General features: G+C 37.7%; 1 protein-coding gene and 1 long non-coding RNA gene across 3 annotated transcripts; one reads left to right on the top strand and one right to left on the bottom strand.

The window, feature by feature from the left end:
* Positions 1 to 1,265: 1,265 nt before the first annotated feature.
* Positions 1,266 to 11,252, top strand: LOC141628953 (uncharacterized). Its single transcript, XR_012537206.1, has 7 exons — positions 1,266 to 1,409; positions 1,512 to 1,560; positions 2,750 to 2,822; positions 4,484 to 4,586; positions 9,448 to 9,526; positions 9,812 to 9,901; positions 11,030 to 11,252. It is a non-coding gene; the product is annotated as an uncharacterized LOC141628953 (long non-coding RNA).
* Positions 10,562 to 13,006, bottom strand: LOC141628946 (replication protein A 70 kDa DNA-binding subunit D-like). 2 transcript variants are annotated; one of them, XM_074442030.1, is made up of 6 exons: positions 11,982 to 13,006; positions 11,789 to 11,885; positions 11,578 to 11,702; positions 11,383 to 11,470; positions 11,020 to 11,295; positions 10,562 to 10,933 (listed from the first exon to the last, which is right to left on the bottom strand). In XM_074442030.1, exons 4-6 carry the CDS (start codon positions 11,463 to 11,465, stop codon positions 10,750 to 10,752), a joined length of 543 nt encoding a protein of 180 aa, XP_074298131.1. In that variant the 5' UTR covers positions 11,466 to 11,470; positions 11,578 to 11,702; positions 11,789 to 11,885; positions 11,982 to 13,006; the 3' UTR covers positions 10,562 to 10,749. The 2 variants fall into 2 exon arrangements, with proteins under 2 accessions (XP_074298131.1, XP_074298134.1); XM_074442033.1 differs by lacking the exon at positions 10,562 to 10,933 and having other exon boundaries at positions 11,211 to 11,295.
* Positions 13,007 to 22,840: the final 9,834 nt, after the last annotated feature.

The raw sequence follows: 22,840 nt of genomic DNA, 5'->3' as shown, positions 1-22,840 counted from the left end.
GTATTTTTCATCATTCGGTAGTTGGGCAAACTTGTAGAAATTTTCCATTATGGGTAAATTTTATGGCTTATTTTATTGATGGACTTATGTATTATTGTTTGTCTTTGTAATGGTTTCTTCCAACTTTGACAATTTTGTATCTATATATATAATTGTGCTTAAAAAATACATTGAAAATATATAATAATACACATTGCATCCAAATTAGAAACTTGTTATTATGGTGATTTTACCCAAATGTGTAAGAAAGCCCAACATAAGACATTGCATTTTACTCTTTCATTCTCGTTTTCTCAAATTAGTGATGGTGTACGTATATAAACCATTACATTGGGTTCATGAGGAATGTAGCAATGCGGCCGTAGTAATGCATGTAGTCAAATGATGACGTTCCCAAACATGATTTTCAGTAATTTTCGATTCATGGCAACTACATATTTTTTTTAGTACCACGTATTTACCATTTTCTCTACTCAATTTAGTTCTTAGTATTCAATAAAAAATTAACCTTATTTATAGCATTTTGTCATTAAATGATTACATTCTATTAACATATTCACTTTTTTTTTTTAAAAGACAGACCAAATTTAGTCATTTTACTGTAAAATGTTACTATTTTCTGATAAATGTTACCATTATTTTGAGAGTAAAAGGTGACAACCTTAGTTATAACATTTTGTCATTAAATGGTTACATTCTATTAAAAAAATTGTGACATTCGATCCGTCTTATTTCTGACGTCAACAGCAAGACTTATTATTCTATTAGTAATTATTGTGTCATATGATATAACATTGTAAGACGGTCAAATTAATAAAAAGACAACTTATTTAAAATCAATAAATTAACCAAATCTACTATTGTTAAAACTTAAAAGAGTCATTCTCTCTTTTGCCCCCTTTACTATTTGTAAACACAAACTCTCTTTTAAGACGATATTATTTGTTTTATGTTAAAATAGGTCAAGTATTATACCATTTGTATAGATAAAACAAAGACAAAATACTTAATATTTGAAAAATACTTGTATTATTTATGTTAGTGTTCAATTCCATTACCCGTTTTAGTCTAAAATAGATAGATATATCAAATAATAATAAAGACTTGGTAAATACAAAATAGCTGTACTCCAAATATCTCTTGCTTCTCACATGCAAAAAGTGTTTGTCAACTAACCAGATCTGTCAAGTAGGCTTGCTGGAGTTAGCTATACCATGCTTTATTGTTCTCTATCCATTATCCTATCAATACCTCTTTCTAATCAAAAAAAAAATACCGACCCTCAAACTGTCTATTCTCTAAGAATTCTTTCAGTCTATTCTCTAAAAAATAGCGACCTTCTTTCAGTCTATTCTCTAAAAATGGCGACCTTCTTTTACTCTTCAATCATTTTATTCAATCGTATATTGGTATGTACACTTTTTATGTATTTATTTGATCCCTACTTCTAATGCTTATTGGATTTGTTGTAGTAGTAATTCATTAATTCTGGGTTAACTGTATTTGTTTAGATGGCATGGAGGAGGAGAAGAAACAACTTGTGTCCAACTCGACAAAGAGGTTAGATCCATTATCAGATTATTGCGTCTAGTTGTTTAATTATTCTGATAAAAATATTTTATTTACAAAAGAGAAATTGATTAATTGGTTGCCCAAATTCTCATTTGTGTTCGTCCCGAGTCGTATGATAATAATATGACAGTGGAAATGTGGTTATTAGGTTTCTATAAGCTGTCTAGTTTTTACTTGTAAGCTATTTAATTGAGTTAGGTTTCTCAAGTCAATTGAGGCGATATTATTTTTAGTAATCAAACCTCTTTCAAACCATATTTATGGAGGTTGAAGTAGATATAAAATTCATTACAAAAATAAATAAGTAAAGTTTTTTGGTGTTCAATAAATTCAATAGAATCAACTCAAAATGATACTAATACACACATTACATTTGAAGTAATTACTATTAAGTTATATATTCCTTGTTGGCTTTGATATTGATTAGCACTCAAGTTGTCATTCTGTCATTCACTCCTTCAACGCTCACCTGCAATTGCATTATAATAAGATTACCGCGGTTGTCTATACTCACATTTTAATTAAAAAAGAAAAACAAAAAAAGGAAATTTTACCTTAGAAATGTTGTTGAACACTTCCTTGTATACAATGTTCCGTGTGTATCCATCAAAGTTCTCATGGTCTTCATGTAGTAGGAATTTCAGCCCTTCAGGCGATGTCACTCTTGAAGCAGCTACATAGAGCTGACCATGGCTGAAAACGGGTTTGGGAAGGTATACACCAACATGCTTCAGTGATTGTCCTTGACTCTTATTAATTGTCATCGCATAGCACAACCTCAGTGGATATTGTCTCCTTTTAAGGACAAAAGGAAATTTTGGATCTGTGGATGTTAGTACAATTCGTGGAATAATCACAGTGGTTCCAACTTTGCTCCCCGTAAGTATCCGTGCCTGGATGATGTGTCTTCCTATATTAGTGACAATAAGTCGTGTTCCATTGCATAATCCCATAGACGGATTTATATTTCTAAGAAGGATGACGGGTACTCCTACTTTTAACCGTAACTCATGATTAGGAAGTCCCGATAGAGTCAACGTGTTTAGGAATTCAGTTGGGTAAGCGGGTTGTTGATCTGCATAATCTGTTGATGCTGGGCATACCTCATCACAACTTTTGAATATTGTTGGAGGCCTCTTTACTTGCTGAAAAATGCAATCATTGATTGTGCTTGCAGTTTCATTCAATGGAGTCAGAATTGCTCTTTCACGGAGATATTCCTCATCAAAGCATTTCTCTTCAAAATCAATGTAAGTACTTCTAAATATCTGGTATTCTGGTCTATTGGATTTAAAGTACGCTCAATCAAGTGTTTTTTTGGTATTTTGATCCATGTCGGCTCCTCCTCATTATTTCTTCTAATAGCTGGTGTATTACCATCTCCTAAATCAAGTAACCACTTGTTAAATTCTTGTTTGCTTGTGTCAATTTGTCCATCTTCTGTTTTACTCCTAACACGCATGCTAGTAGTCAACATGAAGACTTGACAATTATCCCAAATGTAAGACCTATTGATAGAAGCCCGCACCACATCCTACCTTGTTCCCTTTTGAATAACAGGAAGTACTTGCCTAAAGTCTCCACCGAGGAGAATGTTTTTTTCACCAAAAGGCTTTAGTACTGCGTGTTTATCTTTAAAACCAACAATGTCTTTGAATGTCCTGTCCACAGCTTCAAAAGCAAATTTGTGATCCATTGGAGCTTCATCCCATATTATGAGCGATGTTTGTCTAAGGAGCTCGGCGACTTGAGTTTGTTGACGAATACCACATGTAGAACCATCGAATATGTCAATAGGGATGTCAAATCTACTATGGGTCGTCCTATCTCCAGGAAGTAAGAGTGACGCTATACCTGTAAAATTAGCCCAGTGGATGAAAACGTATTACGACATGAACAAAAATTAAATAATTTAAAAATCTGAAAAAAATAAAATATTTATATGTAAATATTCTATCTGACCAACAACCTGATGACGCGACAGTGAGCACAATCTTTCTTTCAGACCTTAGTCGTGCAGTAATTGTTTTGTAAAGGAATGTTTTTCCTGTACCTCCATGTCCATACACAAAGAAAACCTCTCCGTTGTTAGAATTGACAGATTCTATAACCTTGTTGTATACATGTAATTGTTGGGGATTAAGTAGGGGCTTCCACTCGTCATGCTGTTTTCGGAGCATTCCAACATCATAGCTTAGCTCCCCCCTTATTGGTCTATTTTCAAGGTGTTGAATCTCTTGAACATCTGGTTGTGGGAGTGGATGTATATCTGAGATTGTCTTCCCATAATAATTCAAAATCTTTTCCACCTCAAGGAGACAATATGTGTGGACTTGTTTTTCGGATAGTTCCAGTTGAGGATGCCTCAACAGTTTCCTTCTTCTCATCAATATATCATCACTTAAGATTGTTGCGTTTGTGTTCCAGAACTGTAGAGGATCAGCCACTTCACAAAATAACAACATTGTGACAAATAAATCTCTTAGTTGGTTCGGTGTTGTCCATTGATTAGCCTCCATCATAGCATCATTTCATTCCTTGTCATCGCGTAGGAGGCCAAGAGCGTAGCAAGCTTCTTTGAATGTGGGGTGTGTAAAGCCGTTAATAGTCCTTATATCTCCATAACTTGTTGGTCCTTTAGCTGTATTAAGTAATAACCTTAGGTAGTACCTCTCGCCAACTGTAGGATGTACGTATACAATCCGTCCGATACATTTACCATGTTTCTTTAGAGTCCATGTTTTTTCATCCGTCCATAAATACCTTGTTGGGAACTCTGCATATGTTAATGAATTTGGTATAGCAGAGTTCTTGTTAAATTCTAGCCACTTGGTAAACATGGTTTCATGGTTTTTGTCATTGACATCAACTAACCTAGCACCGTCTGATAATGTGACCATTTGTTTACCAGGTAGATGCATGTGCAATCTGACAACTGTCGGACTTCTTTGATGTACATCAAAGTCAAAAATTCTCCATGATGCCTCAGGTGCAGAAAGATATCGACAGTCAAGGTAAGTTTTAATTTCATCTTCCTCATCTCCATCACCATGTTGTGCTCTTTTTAAAATCATTGTGGTCCTATCATGCCCTTTTGCGATGTACTTGAACAGATATTTTATTGCTTTAGATTTGTTACACCACTCCACATTGATATGTGCATTGAACATAATCAGGAGATCTCTATTATGTGGTATAATATAATCATTGTCCAACGATTTATCTCCTTTGCGAACAAAACTGAAAACATAAACATTTTGTTTAAGAAAAATATGGTCTTTTTAAAATTAAATAATGACTGCTCGACACTTCTTAAAATAGTAGTGAAGTATACTGACCTGGTAGTATTCCTTCTTCTATAAATTGCATATCCGGTGTCATCTATAATTGTTTCTGGCTGGAGCTTTTTTGGGAACTTTTTGTTGCATCCATCATTTGCCATGCATGGTGCACTTATGTTCATTTCGCCACATGGTCCATGAACCATGAATTGCGATACAATATCATACGCGATTGGGTTAGTCTCTTTGTCTGGTATTTCGGCTGATATAATGCTATCTATGAAGTCTGGGCTGCCATGTTTTTCATCTGGTTCCAACCAAAGAAGTATGTGGACATGTGGCAATCCTCGTTTTTGGAACTCAATGGTGTAAACATCTGTAAAAATTGAAGTTGCGTTAAGAAATTAGGATTCTACCTGAAAGCACATTATACATCAGATTAGATAGTTTATATGTCAAAGTTTAGAGGCATACGTGCACAAACTCGCCCAAAAAGTTGCTCATGAGTCAAAACCTTCATCAATTGATCAAGTTTCAACTTGAAAACTCTACTAACAATATCAGGCATATCTTCAAGTTTCTACCCTTCAATATATTCAAGCATTTATTTTATTTCAGGCCATTTAGGGTTAGCAGTAAAGGTTATGAACAATGATGGGTTTTCATACCATCTACAGATTGCCATTGCATCTTGATAATTCTGCATCATGTATCGTGGGCCACCTGTGAAAGAAGGTGGCAGAACTATTCTTTTTCCTATTGAGGCACCAATGTTCTCTCCTTTGGTAAGAGCATCACATACATTTCTTAACACATCAGTTCTTAGAGATGATTGATTATATCTGATGTATCTAAGACGATCCTCTTCCACTCCTGTATAGCATCAACAATGAATTGCTGAAAAAGTTTCCCACATTGTAGATGAGTTGTGCCTTGGTTGACCCTTTGTTGGAGAATGTATGCATAATATTCTCTTAGAGCTACAAACTTCCGCTTTGTTTTCTTCCTTGCCACTTCTTTGTATGGGATTGAATCATGGTAACCATCTTCACCAAAAGGAAACATTATTGGGTATTGCATGGCCATATAAGACGGATGTTTCTCATTTATTCTTTGTGTCCCATTGCTTTTGTGTTAAAAAATGACATCTCTTCCACTATTCTGTCCAAAATCTCCAACAATTAGACCTGCAACTTCAGATGCAGTAGGAGCATTGTATTGCTTACCATTCTCTTTTCTAGTACAAATTAATCTGATATGCAGCTGTTCATGGGGCATAGAGTTCATTCTATCCCTGGCCATTCTAAAAACTTGGCAAAGCCAATTATTTTGGTCAAGCATAGTCAGTAATTCATGGACAATATAAGAATCAAACATTTTTATGTCATGAACATCAGAGAAACATGTCATTCTTTCTCTCACTTCATTGTCGGCACTATCGTACATATATAATTGTAGAAACTTTGGTTTTGCATGAGTTGTCGGCAACAGTGGTCCTATACTATGGTAGTTCTGTCCACTAATCCTAAAGACGTAAGGTCCTGACGATTTATTGATTTCATAGTCTATTTGAACCCCTAATGAAGTAAAAGAAATATTGCATTATATTTTCTTATATTATCCCTAAATTTGCTCGACCTAGTACCTCCCTTGTAGCTCAAAAGTTCCATCAAGTAAGCCGGGCCCTCCTTGAATAATGGTAGGCTTACTTTGCCCTCAACACAACAAAATGAGAAGGTTGGATTTTTATATTTTTTTGCCTTCTTTAACCTTTCCTCATACTAGATAATAGCTTTGCATTCATTGCACTGAAAAAGGGGTTTCCCTAGATCACGATATTCAACACCTGAGATTTGGTTTTTATCATCGTTAACAAAGTAGGTAATATATATGTAAGCGCATTAAGAAAACTAGGTAAATATAGTTACTTTGATTTGGAATGTTTGGACCTGAATTTGAAGTTGAGGGTCCTGCAAAAATCGCATTAGCAGCAAATAACCCAACTCACACTTTATTATAATGTTTGATTACATTAGTAAAATGAACATAAAGAGGACAACTTACCTGCCAATGGTTGAACATCTATGGTTATTCTTGTTCTCAATGTTGGTGGCTGTCGTATCCTGATTGAAATGTCCCGTCTTCGTTTGCGATTTTGTTTGCAAAGTAATTCACTTTTCATTGTTTTTTTTTTTTTAAATGTTCAAATCTGAGTCACTAATTATAACAGTAACACTATGATTTATATTGGTGGTGGATTATATATGTGAAGTTATTTAAGATTTCATCATATAGGAAATAGGAAGTTTGGTCAATGCATTTATTAAATTTAGGAAAACAATAATGAAGGCAACAATTAGATTAATTGTGTTGTTTTCCGTGTACAAAAGATGAATCAATTGACTGATATCATTGAAACAATTAAGAGGCATCCAGTAAGAGGAATACTTGGTTATCACCATACATTGTATGCATATGTTTCTATATTTGATTATTTTAGGGATGAACTTGATGGTTTAAATTTAGGGTTAATTAATAAGAATACTCCAAACTATCAGTGGTCTTCTCATAGTACTCCAAACTTCATTTAATCTCAAAATACACCTCACTATTATCACTCTCTTCTCATAATAAAATTGAATATTTTGTGACTTATTATTCCAGGTAAAAGGTGATGTGGCAAGCTTTTATAATAATAATAATAAATTACATACTAATAATTCTGATAATTAAGCCAGTAAGACACCACCAAACCTATATCAATTCCAATCCACCATGAAAGCAGAACCATCGTCAACCTTAAGTATCACCCCCCACCATCACGTCAACCCAACAATCGGCGATCATCACAATTCAATCCTCTCACATTTTTTGTACCACCGTCCACCGCAAATGCCACCTAACTCTCGGCCATCGCCACCACACTCTCTACCGTGACCACCCAAATTCCAAACCCTAATTCCCCAAATCACAATATAAACAAACAACTTCAACAATGGGGCAAAAACAAAACGTCGTAGGTCTGACATCTCTGATTGGGCTTCCGTCAGATCGGTGTCATCTCCCCTTCTCACCTTTCTCTCCTCCTACCACGGCTCCGATTTGTCGCCTCACTTCCCAAGCTTATCGCCGCCGTCATCTGTCGTACGCAGGATCATGACTCCACCCGAATTGGGTTCAATCTGGTGATGTTTCCATGGTTAGGGATTCCCGTTAGTGGTCGAAAATTGAATAGTTAAGTGGTGGTGAATGGTGAGGGTGGTTTATTTGGGATGAAGGATCGGTTGCAATAATAGTATTAGTATAAATAATAGTATTAGTATAAATAAGTAATTTATTATTATTATTATTATTATTATTATTAAGTAAAAAACGAAATTTAAAATGACAATAACTTATCCACCGGGTAGTCGGTGATGTGAGTGTATTACTGTATTTTAAGAAGAGGGTTATCAAAGTTGGTTTTATTCTGAGTTAAAATGTAGGTTAGAGTATTATGAGAAGACACCCTAGTTTAGAGTATTTTCGTTAAATAATCCTTAAATTTATTAGCTTTGTAGAAAAAAAACAGAAAAAAAAAAACATGATAATTAAAATAACTGAAAAATGAAAATCTCCTTTTTAATATGATTCTCGGATTACATACACATACTCCATACTTTATACTGAAAAATGAACATCTTGTTCTTAAGATGAAATCTATATTTTAAATAAAACAATATATATATTATATATTGTATTCAAGGCCTTCAAGACGATTCACATTGATGTTCTGCAGTCTTTCCTTTCTTTCCTTTCTGTAATAACCAATTGGTATATGTTACCTAATCTTGATAATTCTGCATCATGGACCTTGGTCCACACATAAATGATGATGGTAGAACAATTGTTCTTTGAGTGGAGGCCTGAGCATACCTGTATTTCAAACATAACAAAGTAAGTTAATAAGGGTAGTATGATGACTGAAACTAATGGTAGATGATGGAGGTCTTATATATTCTTCGACATTTGTGAACGATTTGATTTGAATATGCAATGACAACAATGTATAACTTCTCAAAACCATTAATAGACTTATATACAACATGTTGCCATTACTTGGGTTCTTTTAATCTTTGGTATTAATTATTCTCATTACGTGAGTGGTGTAATGCAACATATTAAACATATACCACGAATGTGTTCCTTTCAAAAAAAAAAAATTGATACAATGGATGTGTTAAAAGTAATTTCATTAATCCTATACGTGTGTGGATTGGTTTTCGAATTGCATTTACATAGTACTTTTCAGATTAATGGAATTATCGTTGAACAAATTAAATAGTAGTTTTCAGTTTAATGGAGTTATGGTTGAACAATAATTTAAATGTCTGAATGATTTTTTTCGAATGTAATTATATACAAAATGACAATACTATTAGTGAAACATCCGAATTGGCAAAGTAAAATTCCGTGAACCACTTTAATAAATCACTAGTTTCGCAAGCCAATTAATTATATCTTTATCATCTGTGAAACTAATCTTGTGTGATTTTTAAACAACATGGGAACTGCTGCTATGTTTAACTGCTTCTACGATTTCTGTATTGTGCAGAGTTTGGTGTAAAATCTTCTGTCAACACCATTTTTTTTTGGAGCTTTGTATGGGGCTGTATTAGCAAGAAACATTTGAGGTAAATATACATAGTAGTTTTTAGTTTAATGGAGTTACGGTTGAACAATAATTTAAATATCTGAATGATTTTTTTCGAACGTAATTATATACAAATTGAGAATACTATTTAGTGAAACATCCGAATTGGTAAAGTAAAATTTCGTGAACTACTTTAATATATCATTAGTTTTGCGAGCCAATTAATTATATCATTATCATCTGTGAAACTAATCTTCTTTGATTTTTAAATAACATAGGAACTGCTGCTAAATTTAACTGATTCTACGATTTGTGTATTGCGCAGAGTTTGGTGTAAAATCTTCTGTCAACACCACTTTCACCAGTTTTTCTTGGAGCTTTGTATGGGGCTGTATTAGCACGAAGCATGAGTACGGTAAATATACATTCGTACTTAATGTCTGCATCGGTGAAAGTCATTTCGATGTGTTAACGACCAAGATTATTGTCCATGTATGTATTTTAGAAATAAAATTGACCACAGAATAAATAAGTTTCCAGAACCGTACTCATCATGAAATTGAAAAACGCCACAAATTATATAGATTATAACATTTAATAAATTCATATAATAAAACTCTTACGATATTTTTGAGTGAAAATGGTATGTTGTCTACCACTTCTAACAATAATATGAGAAAAACGAAAACATAGAAAACTTGATAATAATAGGTTCCTATAATAATACTCCTTTAAAAGAAACTTCCTATGTTTGAAAATAGAAATTCCTTGACAATTACTCGAGTAATATCACGTGCACACAAAATCTTGAAACTCAAAACTGGTAGAAAACTTTAGGCGTCTTCCCTAGCTTTCTTTCCTTTGTCTACTGCCTCGTCATCATTATTAGCCATTTCATCTGCTTTCCTTTTTGGGGCACTTGAATTGGTTGTCTCAAGTTCAGATTCATCTCCAATATTAAGCGCTGCCCTTCCCTTTTTTTAAAACGTGTGATAGAAAAAAATCCATTTAGTTTTAAAAAAATTGTAAGTAATTAGTAACATTAATTAATAATATTAGTAATACCCCACCTGTTCTTTCTCCAAAATTGCTTTGTCAAATATCTTAGTAGCCGTAAAACTTTGGTTTCAAACCGTTTTGTTGAAATTTGTAATCTTGATTTGAAAAATAGCTCTGACCCTTTAAATCTTGGATAAGTCTTGGCACTTCACCTTCTTCATCTATCTGTTAAACATGTAACATACAAATGATTGTCAATGTCATTTATTTGCCTCTAATTATTTTTTTAATAACATATATGCAAAAGCTCCCTTTTACCTCATCATTTGCTTCTTCCATATCATGTAGTTGTTGGGCTATCATACCAAGTATTTCTTGAGCCTCATCATCAAAAATTATGAATTTTGTTGATCCGGTTTCATCTTCCACTTCGGCTTCCAAACGATACCTATAGAAATTTTCAATGTGCGTATTAATTTTTCAATGCGTTGAAATTGAAAATGAAGGGCGCATAAATTAATTTATGTTTTATACCTTATGACAGGATCATCAATTATGAGCATACATTTTTGACACCAAAATTTTGTCCCAGCGGCTTTTGCGGAAGTTTTGTGACGTGCACATGCATGAAAGTTCCATCCATTTTTATTTGAAAACCCTTTGATTGTTGCTAGGTAGTAGAAGGTCAAATTTTGTTCAAAATTTGAGTTTGCTTCTATCAGAATCTCTCTAATTGTTTTCTTTTTTGCTATCACTACACTTGCATCAACACCCTTCTTTGGAATTTCCAAAACCTTTATAGGACCATCACTGCCAATAATATGTAAAAGAACGTCATTTGGTAAAATATATACATAAAGTACACGATTTAAATAAGGCTACACATAAGTTTCATACCTTAAACATGAATTGAACTCTTCAACTTCAGGCATTTGGAGGTTGAAGTACACCTTTGAGGCTAGAGTTGTTGATAAATACATTGTGTCTGTGTATTTTAAAAAAATTGGTTCAATTTACCAAAACTAACAAATTTAAGTATTTGAATGTAAATAAAAAGGCTGGCATTAGAGTATATGTAAATAAAATAATTACTTTGATATTCTTTCACAAAGTTTGATGTGAAGACCCCAACACGATTGCCAACTTCTTTTACCGAAGTTTCCTTTTGATAATCTTCAACTGCTTTTCCCTAAAGAGTAATTTTTACTGTTTTCTTCCTGTATACAGTGATTGTTTGTCAACTTATTCAAAAATAATTGTAAACGCATAAAAAAAGGGGACATAAGATTTTCTTTAAAATTACCTTAGGTTCTTCAACTCAATCTCAAGAGTTTCTATTTCACGACCCTTAATCTGCTTGGTGTCAATTTTACCCTCTCCAATGATTTCACCAATAACATCTAAGAAGACGATGATGCAAGAGATTTATTAAATAATAATAAAAAAAAGAAGTTATCTTGAAAAAGAGAAATGTTGATTTAGAATAAATAACTTACCAGTGAGAATATAAATTTTGCCAATGCGTTCCGGTAGCTTCTCAAATTCTATGAGATCAAATCTATGTTCAAGGATCTTATGTAAATCAAATGTAAACTCCTTAACAACGGTGTTGGAATAGAATTGGATCATTAGCTTGTTATCGGAAACAACACGATAAGTGCTCTTGTTGTCAATTACATAAAAGTTCTTAATCATGTAAACGCTTCCTTCATTAAGTACCTCGCGAAAAGAATGTGCTATGTTGGATTTGATGATGGCATGAATGTATACATTCTGAAATTAAAAGAATGTAAATGTCAATTATAAAGTTGAAATCTACAATAGTATTTTATGTAACATGGATACGTACATTCTCATCAATAAGAACCATTTCAATGCTTATTAGTCCGTCCTTGTTGTTTGCATTGACAACCGACCACAATCTAGAAACGCGAGCTTTGATTTTCCAATCATCCTTGTTGGTAGTTAAACTCTCAAGTAGAGAGTAAGTTTCAGTTTCAGAAGCTAGGACACGTTTGCAGAAATATGAAAAAGGTTAAAACTAGTTTCTTATACTTCAAAAAATACACATGATGTTAAATAGCCTGCAAAAATATTGAAAAGGTAAAAAATAGTTTCTTATACTTCAAAACACACATTTGATGTTAAATACGTTTCTTTGAATTGTTAAAGTAGGACACTGAGAGAAAATCTTTTTGTTAGACTCAAGATTTAGCATTCCAAATTTCAGGTATTCCAAAGTATCCATATGAATTAACGCGGCAGTGAGCACGATTATTAGTGTTCCGGGTGTAATTTCGAAGCAGTTATTTGTTACCACTCGTGGCTTGTAGAATGACGTCTTTGATTGAATCCTTCTTTCGGCCTCTCCTGAAACAATGAACAAACTGAGGGCTCGGCTTTGTACCGAGCGTACTCACTCCGACGCTCAAGTCAGTGAACTTAAAGAGATAAGTTATGTGTTACTTGGCGAAGTATATGTTGTAGAGAGATAAGGAAGATATTACCAGATTATGAGGTGTTTAGGTTAAATTGTGGATTCTTTCCTCAATGAGAGTTGAGGAGTATTTATAGACTTTCGCCTTTTGTCACGTAGTGGCCAAGTGGCCAAGTGGCTAGCAGGTGGAAAGACTGATGTACCCTCGGCCGAGGGACCCATGGCAGGCCGGCGGGCCCTGTTGACTCCATGCCGAGGGGTCTTGGATATGAGTACGCGGATATGTGCCCCGCCGGCTAGTTGTCCTAGCCGAGGCACAAGAGACAGCCGACAGTCGCGCGTCGGTTAGGGGTCATCCGAGTCGTTGACTTGCTGTGGATATCTTTGACCTTGCTCAATATGTTGACTTGGTCAGCGGGTGCAGAATATGCCCCATCAATTTGCCCCCGGCGTAGTCTATGTCGTGGTATGGACCTTCGATGAGTGTTGAGCGTATTCTGCGCAAGTAAAAATTTTTCTGCCCCGGCTTCTTCTACCTCGGCTTGGTTCTGCTTAGGCCGTACCATATCCCCCCTCCACCTGGATGTGTAATGGACATCAGATGTGGAAAAGAAAGTGGCGCTGGCCGAGACCGAGGTTGTGAGTGCCGTGTGCTTTTGATTGCCCCAGTAGGTCTTTGCCAAGCTTGGTTGAATCAGCGGGCCGTTTGGCAAGTAGATACCAAGGGGTGTGTTAAAGAAGATACGTCGATTGGCATTCTGTCAAGGAGCGTGTTGAATAAGTTTTGTAACTGTTTGTCGATTGACCTTCCATGGCTGCATGCTTGACATGTGTCTCGTTGTTGATTGGTTGACGCTTCATGGGCTTTGCCCTGATTGGTCGGATTGAGTGGGCTTTGCCCTATAAATAGGAGAGTTAGCCCCTGAATTTGGCCTTCCAAATTCATTTTCTCAAAAAATTTTCTTCTTGCTTAACTTTCTTTGACGAAACTTCTCTCTAATCTTCGAAGCGTTACTCCGGCGTAGCACTTTTTCTTCAAGGTAAACAAACAAATTTTCAACTTTTAATTGTTAAGTTTTTTGTTGTGAACATGTCTTCTGCTGATGCCGGTCCTAGTAGCCGTGCGCCGGGGGGTTCCCCGTCGCGTCTTGATGAGGAGGAGATACTAGACGCCATCCCGATAAGGTCTGGGGGCCCTAGGTCTCCTTCTCCCGAAGTTGATCCAAAAGCTTTGGAGGATTGGGAGGATGATGATGATGACGGTGATGATGAGGAAAGGGCTCATCCTAATGAGGAGAGGCCGTACATCATGGATCACGGCGACGCCTGTAAGGTCTGCCCTGACCGTGCTTGGACCCACAAGTTTGCCGCTTGTTCTTACGTCCCGACGTTTTCGAACGTCACTTCTCCTTCGGCAGGGAGTATAGTATCGTAATTCCCGAGGAAGGTCGGGCGGTCTGTTGCCCTCCTCCGGCCGCATCGGCGTATACATCGACACCGGAGTATGGACTCCGGTTTTCTCTGAATGAACACGTTATGGCCATAATTAAAGCCATGAACGTCGCCGTGGCCCAACTGCACCCGTTGGCCATTAGGACTATAGTCGGCTTTGTGTGGCTCTGCCTTTTCAAGGGGGAGGTCCCAACGGTGAACTTATTCCGCCGGCTGCATCACCTTCGGCCGTAGGCCCCTGGTCGCGTTGGGTGGTACAGCGTGCAAACGGAGCCGGGTTACGTCTCCGTTGATAAGCTTTCTTCCTGCAAGGACTGGAAAGATCGGTGGGTGTACGTTGAGGTTCCGGAGGATTATCCACTGCCCCGGTCCTTCCAGCACCAAGTCAATTTGCGGGGTGAGAGTAAGGCGGAGCATGACAAATGGGTCTCCCGGAGTAAGCTTAAGATGGATGCCAGCAAGGTCCCTCTTAATGCGGATGAGAAGCGGGCTATGAGCCTTTTTGAGGTGGAGAAGAATGGGATGCCGAAGGGATGGATTCCTCCGACGCAGATCATTCTTCAGGATGCGCCGCTCTTCTGCTTGACAAGGCGAGCGGTGGAGAGTACGTTCAGTTTGTGAACAATTACCTCCCGGCTCACGCCTGGCATCTCGGCTGCTGAGTAAGCGAAGACGTCTTTGTTCTTCCTCAGCAGGTCTAGGAGAGCGGCTCGAATTTTGGCTCCCGGGTTGACACCGACGATTCACGGTGCGCCCGGGTCAATTTCCACTTCTTCGGTCTCGGCTCCTTCGACCATGCCGACGGTTGCATCCATGAGGTCGCCCTCCTGTTGTAGGGATGGGCTCTTCCCCTTCTCTGACTTCTTCGCCACTTTGAGGGATTGCATGTTGCACCCTCTGGCAGATATCTGGATGTTGACCACTTCGTCTTTCTCATCCTTTGAGACGAGTTTATGCACTTCCCCCCGGTCCAAGACATACATCAGTGTCAGGGCCCGGATGGACATTACTGCATCGGCCTCGCTCAGAGTGACTCGGCCTATGAGAACGTTGTAGGCGGACGAGCCGTCAATGACCACGAACTCAGACAGGACGTTCTTAGCCGCATTCCCCTCGCCGAACATCACCGGCAGCCTGATTGACCCCAGGGGTACCAGGCCGGCCCCGGAAAAACTGTACAACGGATTGGTGCAGGGGCTCAAGTCCTCAACCTTCAGACCGAGGTTGAGAAAGCACTCCCTGAACATAATGTTCGTGTAGGCGCCTGTGTCAATCAGGCACCTCTTGACCAGGTGGTTGGATATGTCCAAGTGGACTACTAGTGGGTCGCTGTGCGGGGCGATGACTCCTTCGTAGTCCTTCTTCCCAATAGTTATGTCGGGGATGTTGGAAGCGGGGATCGCTATTTTGGGCACAAATTTGATGGCCTGATATAGTTCGTTCAGGTGTCGTTTGTGCCCATGAGCAGACCCACCGTTCTCGTTGCCCCCGATGACAACATGGATTACTCCTATCCGTTCAAAGACGGACTTTTTATTTGAGCCGTCGGTATCCTTCTTTTGGCCTCCGGCAACATACTTGCTGAGGCTCCCCTTCCAGATCAGCTCTTCAATGGCATTCTTCAGATGCCGGCAGTTGTCAGTTAAGTGACCGGTATGGCCGTGGTACTCACAGTACTGGCTCGTGTCACCGTCCCCCCTCGCCTTGGGAGGCCTTTCCCACTTCTGACCCTCGCTCTTGCTCAGGGCGAAGACCTCGGCAGCAGATACGACCAAGGGGGTGTGGCCATTGAACCGCTTTTGGTAGTACGGTCTTGAACTCCCCCCGGCGCCCGCCGAGTTCTGTTTCCTGGCAGTTTTGTCAGACCGTGACCTATTATTGTCATGGCGTCCTTCATCCGGGTTGTCCTCCCGGCGGCTCTTTCTCTCCGAGTGCCCGGCCTCGCTGGGGCCTACCCAGGTTTTGTGGTAGTCCTCCACCTATATGGCCTGGTCGGCCATCTTCCTGGCGGAGTCTAGGTTCAGGCCGCCGCACTTGATGAGCTCATTTTTTAAGTCTCCTCTCGGGAGGCCTTTCATCGATCGAAGGCCGCGCTTCATTGCTCACTCACGAATCTGCCGAACCTTGGCGTCGAACCTCTTCACATAACTCCGGAGAGACTCGCCTCCCTCCCGTCGATAGTCGGAGGTCCGATGTCTCGACGGCCCTCCTCTTATTGCAAGAATATCGGGCCAAAAATGTGTCCCTTAGGTCGGCATAACAAAGATACCGACCCATCGGGTAGCCCCTTGTACCAACTTTGTGTCATCCCATGCAGAGTCGTTGGGAATACTCGGCACCAAACCTCATCGGGTTGCTCCCATACCGACATGTAAGACTCGAAAGCCTCGGCGTGGTCGGTTGGGTCGCCTTCTCCTTTGTATGATATGGGTGGCAACTTTAGCTTAGTCGGCACCGGGACCTCTAGGACATAGGCATCGAGGGGTCATGTCGACCACGTGTCGAATGACACGCGGCGATCGGCTCCTCACATCCTTAGTCCGGCTCCTCTCCCGTGGCGGGAAGGGCTTCTTCTCCGACTCGGTGAGTCGGGCTTCTTCTCCGACTCGGTGAGTCGGGCTTCTTCTCCGACTCGGTGAGTCGGGCTTCTTCTCCGACTCGGTGAGTCGGACTTCTTCGCTCCTCCGGGCGAGCCTCGTCGATCTTTGCGCGGCGACGCTGTCCTCCCGCGAGTGCGAGAAGGACTCAGGTCTACCACTAGCGCTCTGGGCTCCCCCGGCGTCTTGACAGGGTCAGCTTCCTCCAATGCTTCGTTCAAGTTTCTCGAAATCACATTTTGGGTCCTGGTCTCCTGTGCGGGTGCCGCCGCTCTTGTCGTTGTGACAGTGTGAGTCGGCGTGCCACCCATTAGGTCCAGGAGTAGCTTCAGCTTAGCTGCATCAACCACATGTCCCATGATGGTGACTTGGTCGGCGGCGCGGCGTATCTGTATTATTGGCATCCCGTACGCCGGTTGAATTACTCGGCCGGTGGAGGGCGCACAACCCCGCATTGTGGACGGTATCATCTTGGCGAGACCGGTTTAAATCGATCACAATTGCTTCTGGCTGCTTTGACATCTTCTTAGCTTGTTGGGTGGGTTTTGTTTTTTTGTTTTTTTTTTTTGTAAGGGATTTGACTAGCTTCTAGTATCTGTTTTCCCACAGACGGCGCCAATTGTTCCGGGTGTAATTCCGAAGCAGTTATTTGTTACCACTCGTGGCTTGTAGAATGACGTCTTTGATTGAATCCTTCTTTCGGCCTCTCCTGAAACAATGAACAAACTGAGGGCTCGGCTTTGTACCGAGCGTACTCACTCCAACGCTCAAGTCAGTGAACTTAAAGAGATAAGTTATGTGTTACTTGGCGAAGTATATGTTGTAGAGAGATAAGGAAGATATTACCAGATTATGAGGTGTTTAGGTTAAATTGTGGATTCTTTCCTCAATGAGAGTTGAGGAGTATTTATAGACTTTCGCCTTTTGTCACGTAGTGGCCAAGTGGCTAGCAGGTGGAAAGACTGATGTACCCTCGGCCGAGGGACCCATGGCAGGCCGGCGGGCCCTGTTGACTCCATGCCGAGGGGTCTTGGATATGAGTACGCGGATATGTGCCCTACCGCTAGTTGTCCTAGCCGAGGCACAAGAGACAGCCGACAGTCCGCGCTTAAGGGCAGTCTCGAGTCGTTGACTTGCTGTGGATATCTTTGACCTTGCTCAATATGTTAGCTTGGTCAGCGGGTGCAGAATATGCCCCATCAATTAGAAAATCAAATCTTGAGCCTAACAAAGTTCGTGACAAAAAAACTTTTGTTTGAGATTTATGCAGGTTTGAAAAGTTTTTATAAACGTTTTGTTTGAGATTGATGCAGGTTGGCAAAGATTTGATATGAATATCTTACTTTTTGTTCGACATGGTGATGGTGTGCGGGTGTTAAACGATGGAATCTCTGATGTTGAGAAAGATTTGTTTAAGATTGAGAGAAGATTTGTGTGATGAGAGGAAAATTTGGTGGTGAATTTATATGAATGACAAACTTGGAAACAATGTATCAGTATGTCATTTGCTTATTTACTTTTTCAATGTGCATTGAATGCGGACTCTTAAACGTACATTAGAAACATTGTACATATCTAGATATTATTTCACACCTTAATTTTATTGGTTCTGGCAGTGTGAACATATCTTTTCATTATTATTAATATATTATTAATATTTTCCATCAAGTTTGTATTGATTTTTGCAATTATTATTAATATTTTCCATGAAGTCTGTATGACATATTTAATCCCCAATTTTTTTTTTCCGCGAAGGGTGTATGAACACAGTAAACTTAAAGCAATTTTTTTATTTTTTTTCCATGACACGTGTCACATCCACACTTTCTCAACCCAATTATATATATATATATATATATATAGAGAGAGAGAGAGAGAGTGAGAGAGGAGTTCTAATGAGTCCAACATGTGTCATTGAGTCCATAAGTCCCTCTAAGGGCCATTGGATGGACTCAATGGATGGTTGAGATGAATTTGATTAAGGGCTATTAAAAAGAAAAGGTAAAAAATGTGGATGGTTGGATTGAGATGGGTGGTTGAGATTGAAAATTACCAAAAAAAATTACCATTAATCAAATTTCTATACACTAATTAATTTTTCTTTCTCTCTCTAGCCCCTAATTAATCAGTTTTGAGTTTCAGATTTCAGAAGTGTAAATGTAATGTTGTATGAGTTTTACAAGTGTTAATGTGATGTTTTACGAGTGTAAATGTAACATTTTAAAAGTGTAAATTTGATTTTTTGTGACGGAAATTTTCAATTTATATAATTTTAACATTTTACAAGTGTAAATGTGATGTTTTACGAGTGTAAATGTAACATTTTAAGAGTGTAAATTTGATTTTTTGTGACGGAAATTTTGAATTTATATAATTTTACCAATTTACAAGTGTAAATGTGATGTTTTACGAGTGTAAATGTAACATTTTAAAAGTGTAAATTTGATTTTTTGTGACGGAAATTTTGAATTTATATAATTTTAACATTTTACAAGTGTAAATGTGATGTTTTACGAGTGTAAATGTAACATTTTAAGAGTGTAAATTTGATTTTTTGTGACGGAAATTTTGAATTTATATAATTTTAACATTTTACAAGTGTAAATTTGATGTTTTACGAGTGTAAATGTAACATTTTAAGAGTGTAAATTTGATTTTTTGTGACGAAAATTTTGAATTTATATAATTTTAACATTTTACAAGTGTAAATTTGATGTTTTACGAGTGTAAATGTAACATTTTAAGAGTGTAAATTTGATTTTTTGTGACGGAGATTTTGAATTTATATAATTTTAACATTTTACAAGTGTAAATTTGATGTTTTACGAGTGTAAATGTAACATTTTAAGAGTGTAAATTTGATTTTTTAGTCAATTTGAAGGTTTTAGAGTGTAACTTTTGTCCTTTGAGTGTGAATTTGGTCCTTTATAAGTGTAACTTTGTCCTTTACGAGTAAAACTTTAGTCCGACTACCAAAAAACGCCACCATTCATCATCGTCCTTCCCCACCAACTCATATCCACAAAAAATATGAGTGCAAATTTATATAATTTTAACGAGTGTAAATGTAAAGAAATACAAGTGTAAATGTTAAGAAATACGACTGTAAATGTTAAGAAATATGAGTGTAAATTTAAAGAAATACGAGTGTAAATGTGAGGAGATAAAGTGTAAATTTAAGAGAAATACGAGTGTAAATGTGAGGAGATACAAGTGTAAATTTAAATAAAAACGAGTGTAAATGTGAGGAAATACAAGTGTAAATTTAAAGAATTAGGAGTGTAAATCTGACAAAAATGTATAGAATACGAGTGTAAATCTGAAAATAAATATATTTATTAGATCTAATAATAAAATACGAGTGTAAATGTAAAATAATACGAGTGTAAATGTAAATGTAAAATAATATGAGTGTAAATGTAAAATAATACCGAGTGTAAATGTAAAATAATACGAGTGTAAATGTAAAATAATACCGAGTGCAAATATAAAAAAAAATAATAACCCAACATACACCAACACCAAATGTGAAAGGCAAAAGAAAAAAGAGGAAGAGGGGCCCATCACCACTAAAAAACGACAATACCAAGTACAAGTGTGGTACCACAAATCCTCAATTTTTTAAAAAGAAAAAAGAAAGAAAAAGAAGAATAAAATAGACTAAATCGTATCATTAGATCTGCCTATTGAATATTAAAGGAAAGAAAAAAAAAATATAACATAATAAACACAAAATAGAATGACATTGGCTGCAACACTACACCAACAACTACAATAGATCTGAGAAGGGGGAAGGAGAAATAGACGCCCTTCAACAACCTTTTTTGTTTTTTTAATTGAAATTTTATTTATTTTTCAGATCTAGTGACGGTTGGGTGGTAGTGGTGGTGGTCAGATCTGGAAGAGGAAAGGATGAAGTGGCGGCCATGGGTGGTGCGTGGTTAGTCGACGACAGACAAAGGGCGGATCTGAAAAAAAGAGGAGGGCGGCGTTTGTGTGTAGTTGGCGCGGTTGTTGTTGGTGGTTGGAGGCGAGGATGACAGTGGTGCGTAAGTTGTTGGTGGTTTGAGACGAGGCGGTGGTTGTTGTGGTGGTCAGATCTGGAAGAAAGGAGGTGTATGGTGGTGCGTGGAGATACGTTGGTGGAAGTGGCGGCTTCTCGGTGGTGGTGAGGTGGTGACGTTTTATGGTAGTAATGGTGGTGATTGTTGTTGTTGTGGTGCTGCGGGTTTTCGTCGTGGTGTAGGTGACTTGGTGTGGCGGATTTGGGTGACGGGAAAGGAGAAAGAAGGAAGGTGGTGGTGATGTGCGGTGGTTGTGGCTCACGACGGACAGGGGGAGGAGGCACGGGATGGAGGAATTTTTATTTTTTGGGTTTGTGGTGGTGGGTGAGGTTGAGAGGAGTGATTTATTTTTTGGGTTTTTTGTTTTTTTAGAGAGATGAAAGGAATGGTAATTGTGTGGGATGAGAGAGAAGTGAGTGGAAAATAAATGTTATATAGTAAAATTAATGGTTGATTAGTGAAGGTAGTGAGGGAAAGTGTTTAATTAGTATTGATCCCTACTTTTTGCACTAATCCCTTATTTTTTCTCTCCAATCGCATCCCTTCATCTCATCTTTTCAATGGCCCTAAAGAGGACTTAAGGACTCAATGAATTTTGGTGGACTCACTAGATCTCATTTATATATATATATATATATATATATATATATATATATATAGGGTCGGGATCCGGTGAGAACCACTAGTATAATGAGAACCATGAGAACCACTATTGAAATCTAAAAATAACACGGACGATTGTACTTTTGAAAAAATCAAACGACCTTCCAATTTTCCAATCCTTAGGGGTCGTTTGGTTACCCACTAAAAAACACAGGAAGTACAATTCATGTGAATTGCAAAATGGGTAACTTGTTTGGTTACCCCAATTCACATGAATTGGAACTTCCCATGAATTCTAATTCCTCCATAATGGAGGAAGTTGCTTACCTAGGTCCCCCTAGGTAAGTGGGAATGCCTACATGAATTGCAATTCCTATATGCAACCAAACAACATTTTCTAATTCACATCAATTCTAACTTCATGTGATCTTTCACTTCCTAGGCAATGGAAATTCCTGCATGCAACCAAACGACTCCTTAGTCATTTTCTATTTCTCCTTTCTTTCTCTCTCTTCTACTAAATCACTAATTTCTTTTCCTGCAATTTATCGCTTTTAACTTTGATTTACAGTATAGTTTTCTCCCTTTTAAATCACTAATTTGTTTTATTTTGTTAATTCTTCAAAAACATTGCTAGATCCGATTCATATTGTTGCAGAATCGGCAAGGAAAGACGCGGCTTGCTAAGTATTACGTTCCTCTTGAAGATTCTGAGAAGCATAAAGTCGAATTCGAGTTTTCTCTTGTTTTTTTTTTATTTAATGTTGATGAGTTTTTAATTATACGCTCATACACCATTAATTTTGCTAATTTTGAGTTTATTTTGTTTAGGTTCATCGATTGGTTGTTAACAGAGATCCAAAGTTCACCAATTTCGTTGAGGTTCGCTATTTTTTTCTAATTTAGTTTTGATTTTGCCAGTATAAATTTGTAAATATTGTTTCTTTCCCTGAATTCATTGATTTATGGAGTGTTTATGTTTGCATCATTTGTAGATTTTTTGATTTGTTGATTAACTTTCAAAATTGATGAATTATGCTTGTGAAATTAGAGTTTCGTGAATTAGATTGGGGAAATTGAGAAATCAGGGTTGCAGAAATTCAGAAATTACCTAAATTTGTTGAAAACAAGAAATTGGGGAGTTAATTTCGTGAAATTTATAGTCTTTATAATCGTCATATCATTATTTAGGTGCGTGTAAT

This window comes from Silene latifolia, chromosome 2, assembly GCF_048544455.1.
Source record: "Silene latifolia isolate original U9 population chromosome 2, ASM4854445v1, whole genome shotgun sequence".
In the NCBI taxonomy this organism is placed as follows: domain Eukaryota; kingdom Viridiplantae; phylum Streptophyta; class Magnoliopsida; order Caryophyllales; family Caryophyllaceae; genus Silene; species Silene latifolia.
The sequence above is the reverse complement of the archived record's forward strand: the minus strand, read 5'-3'. Positions and strand labels throughout refer to the sequence as shown.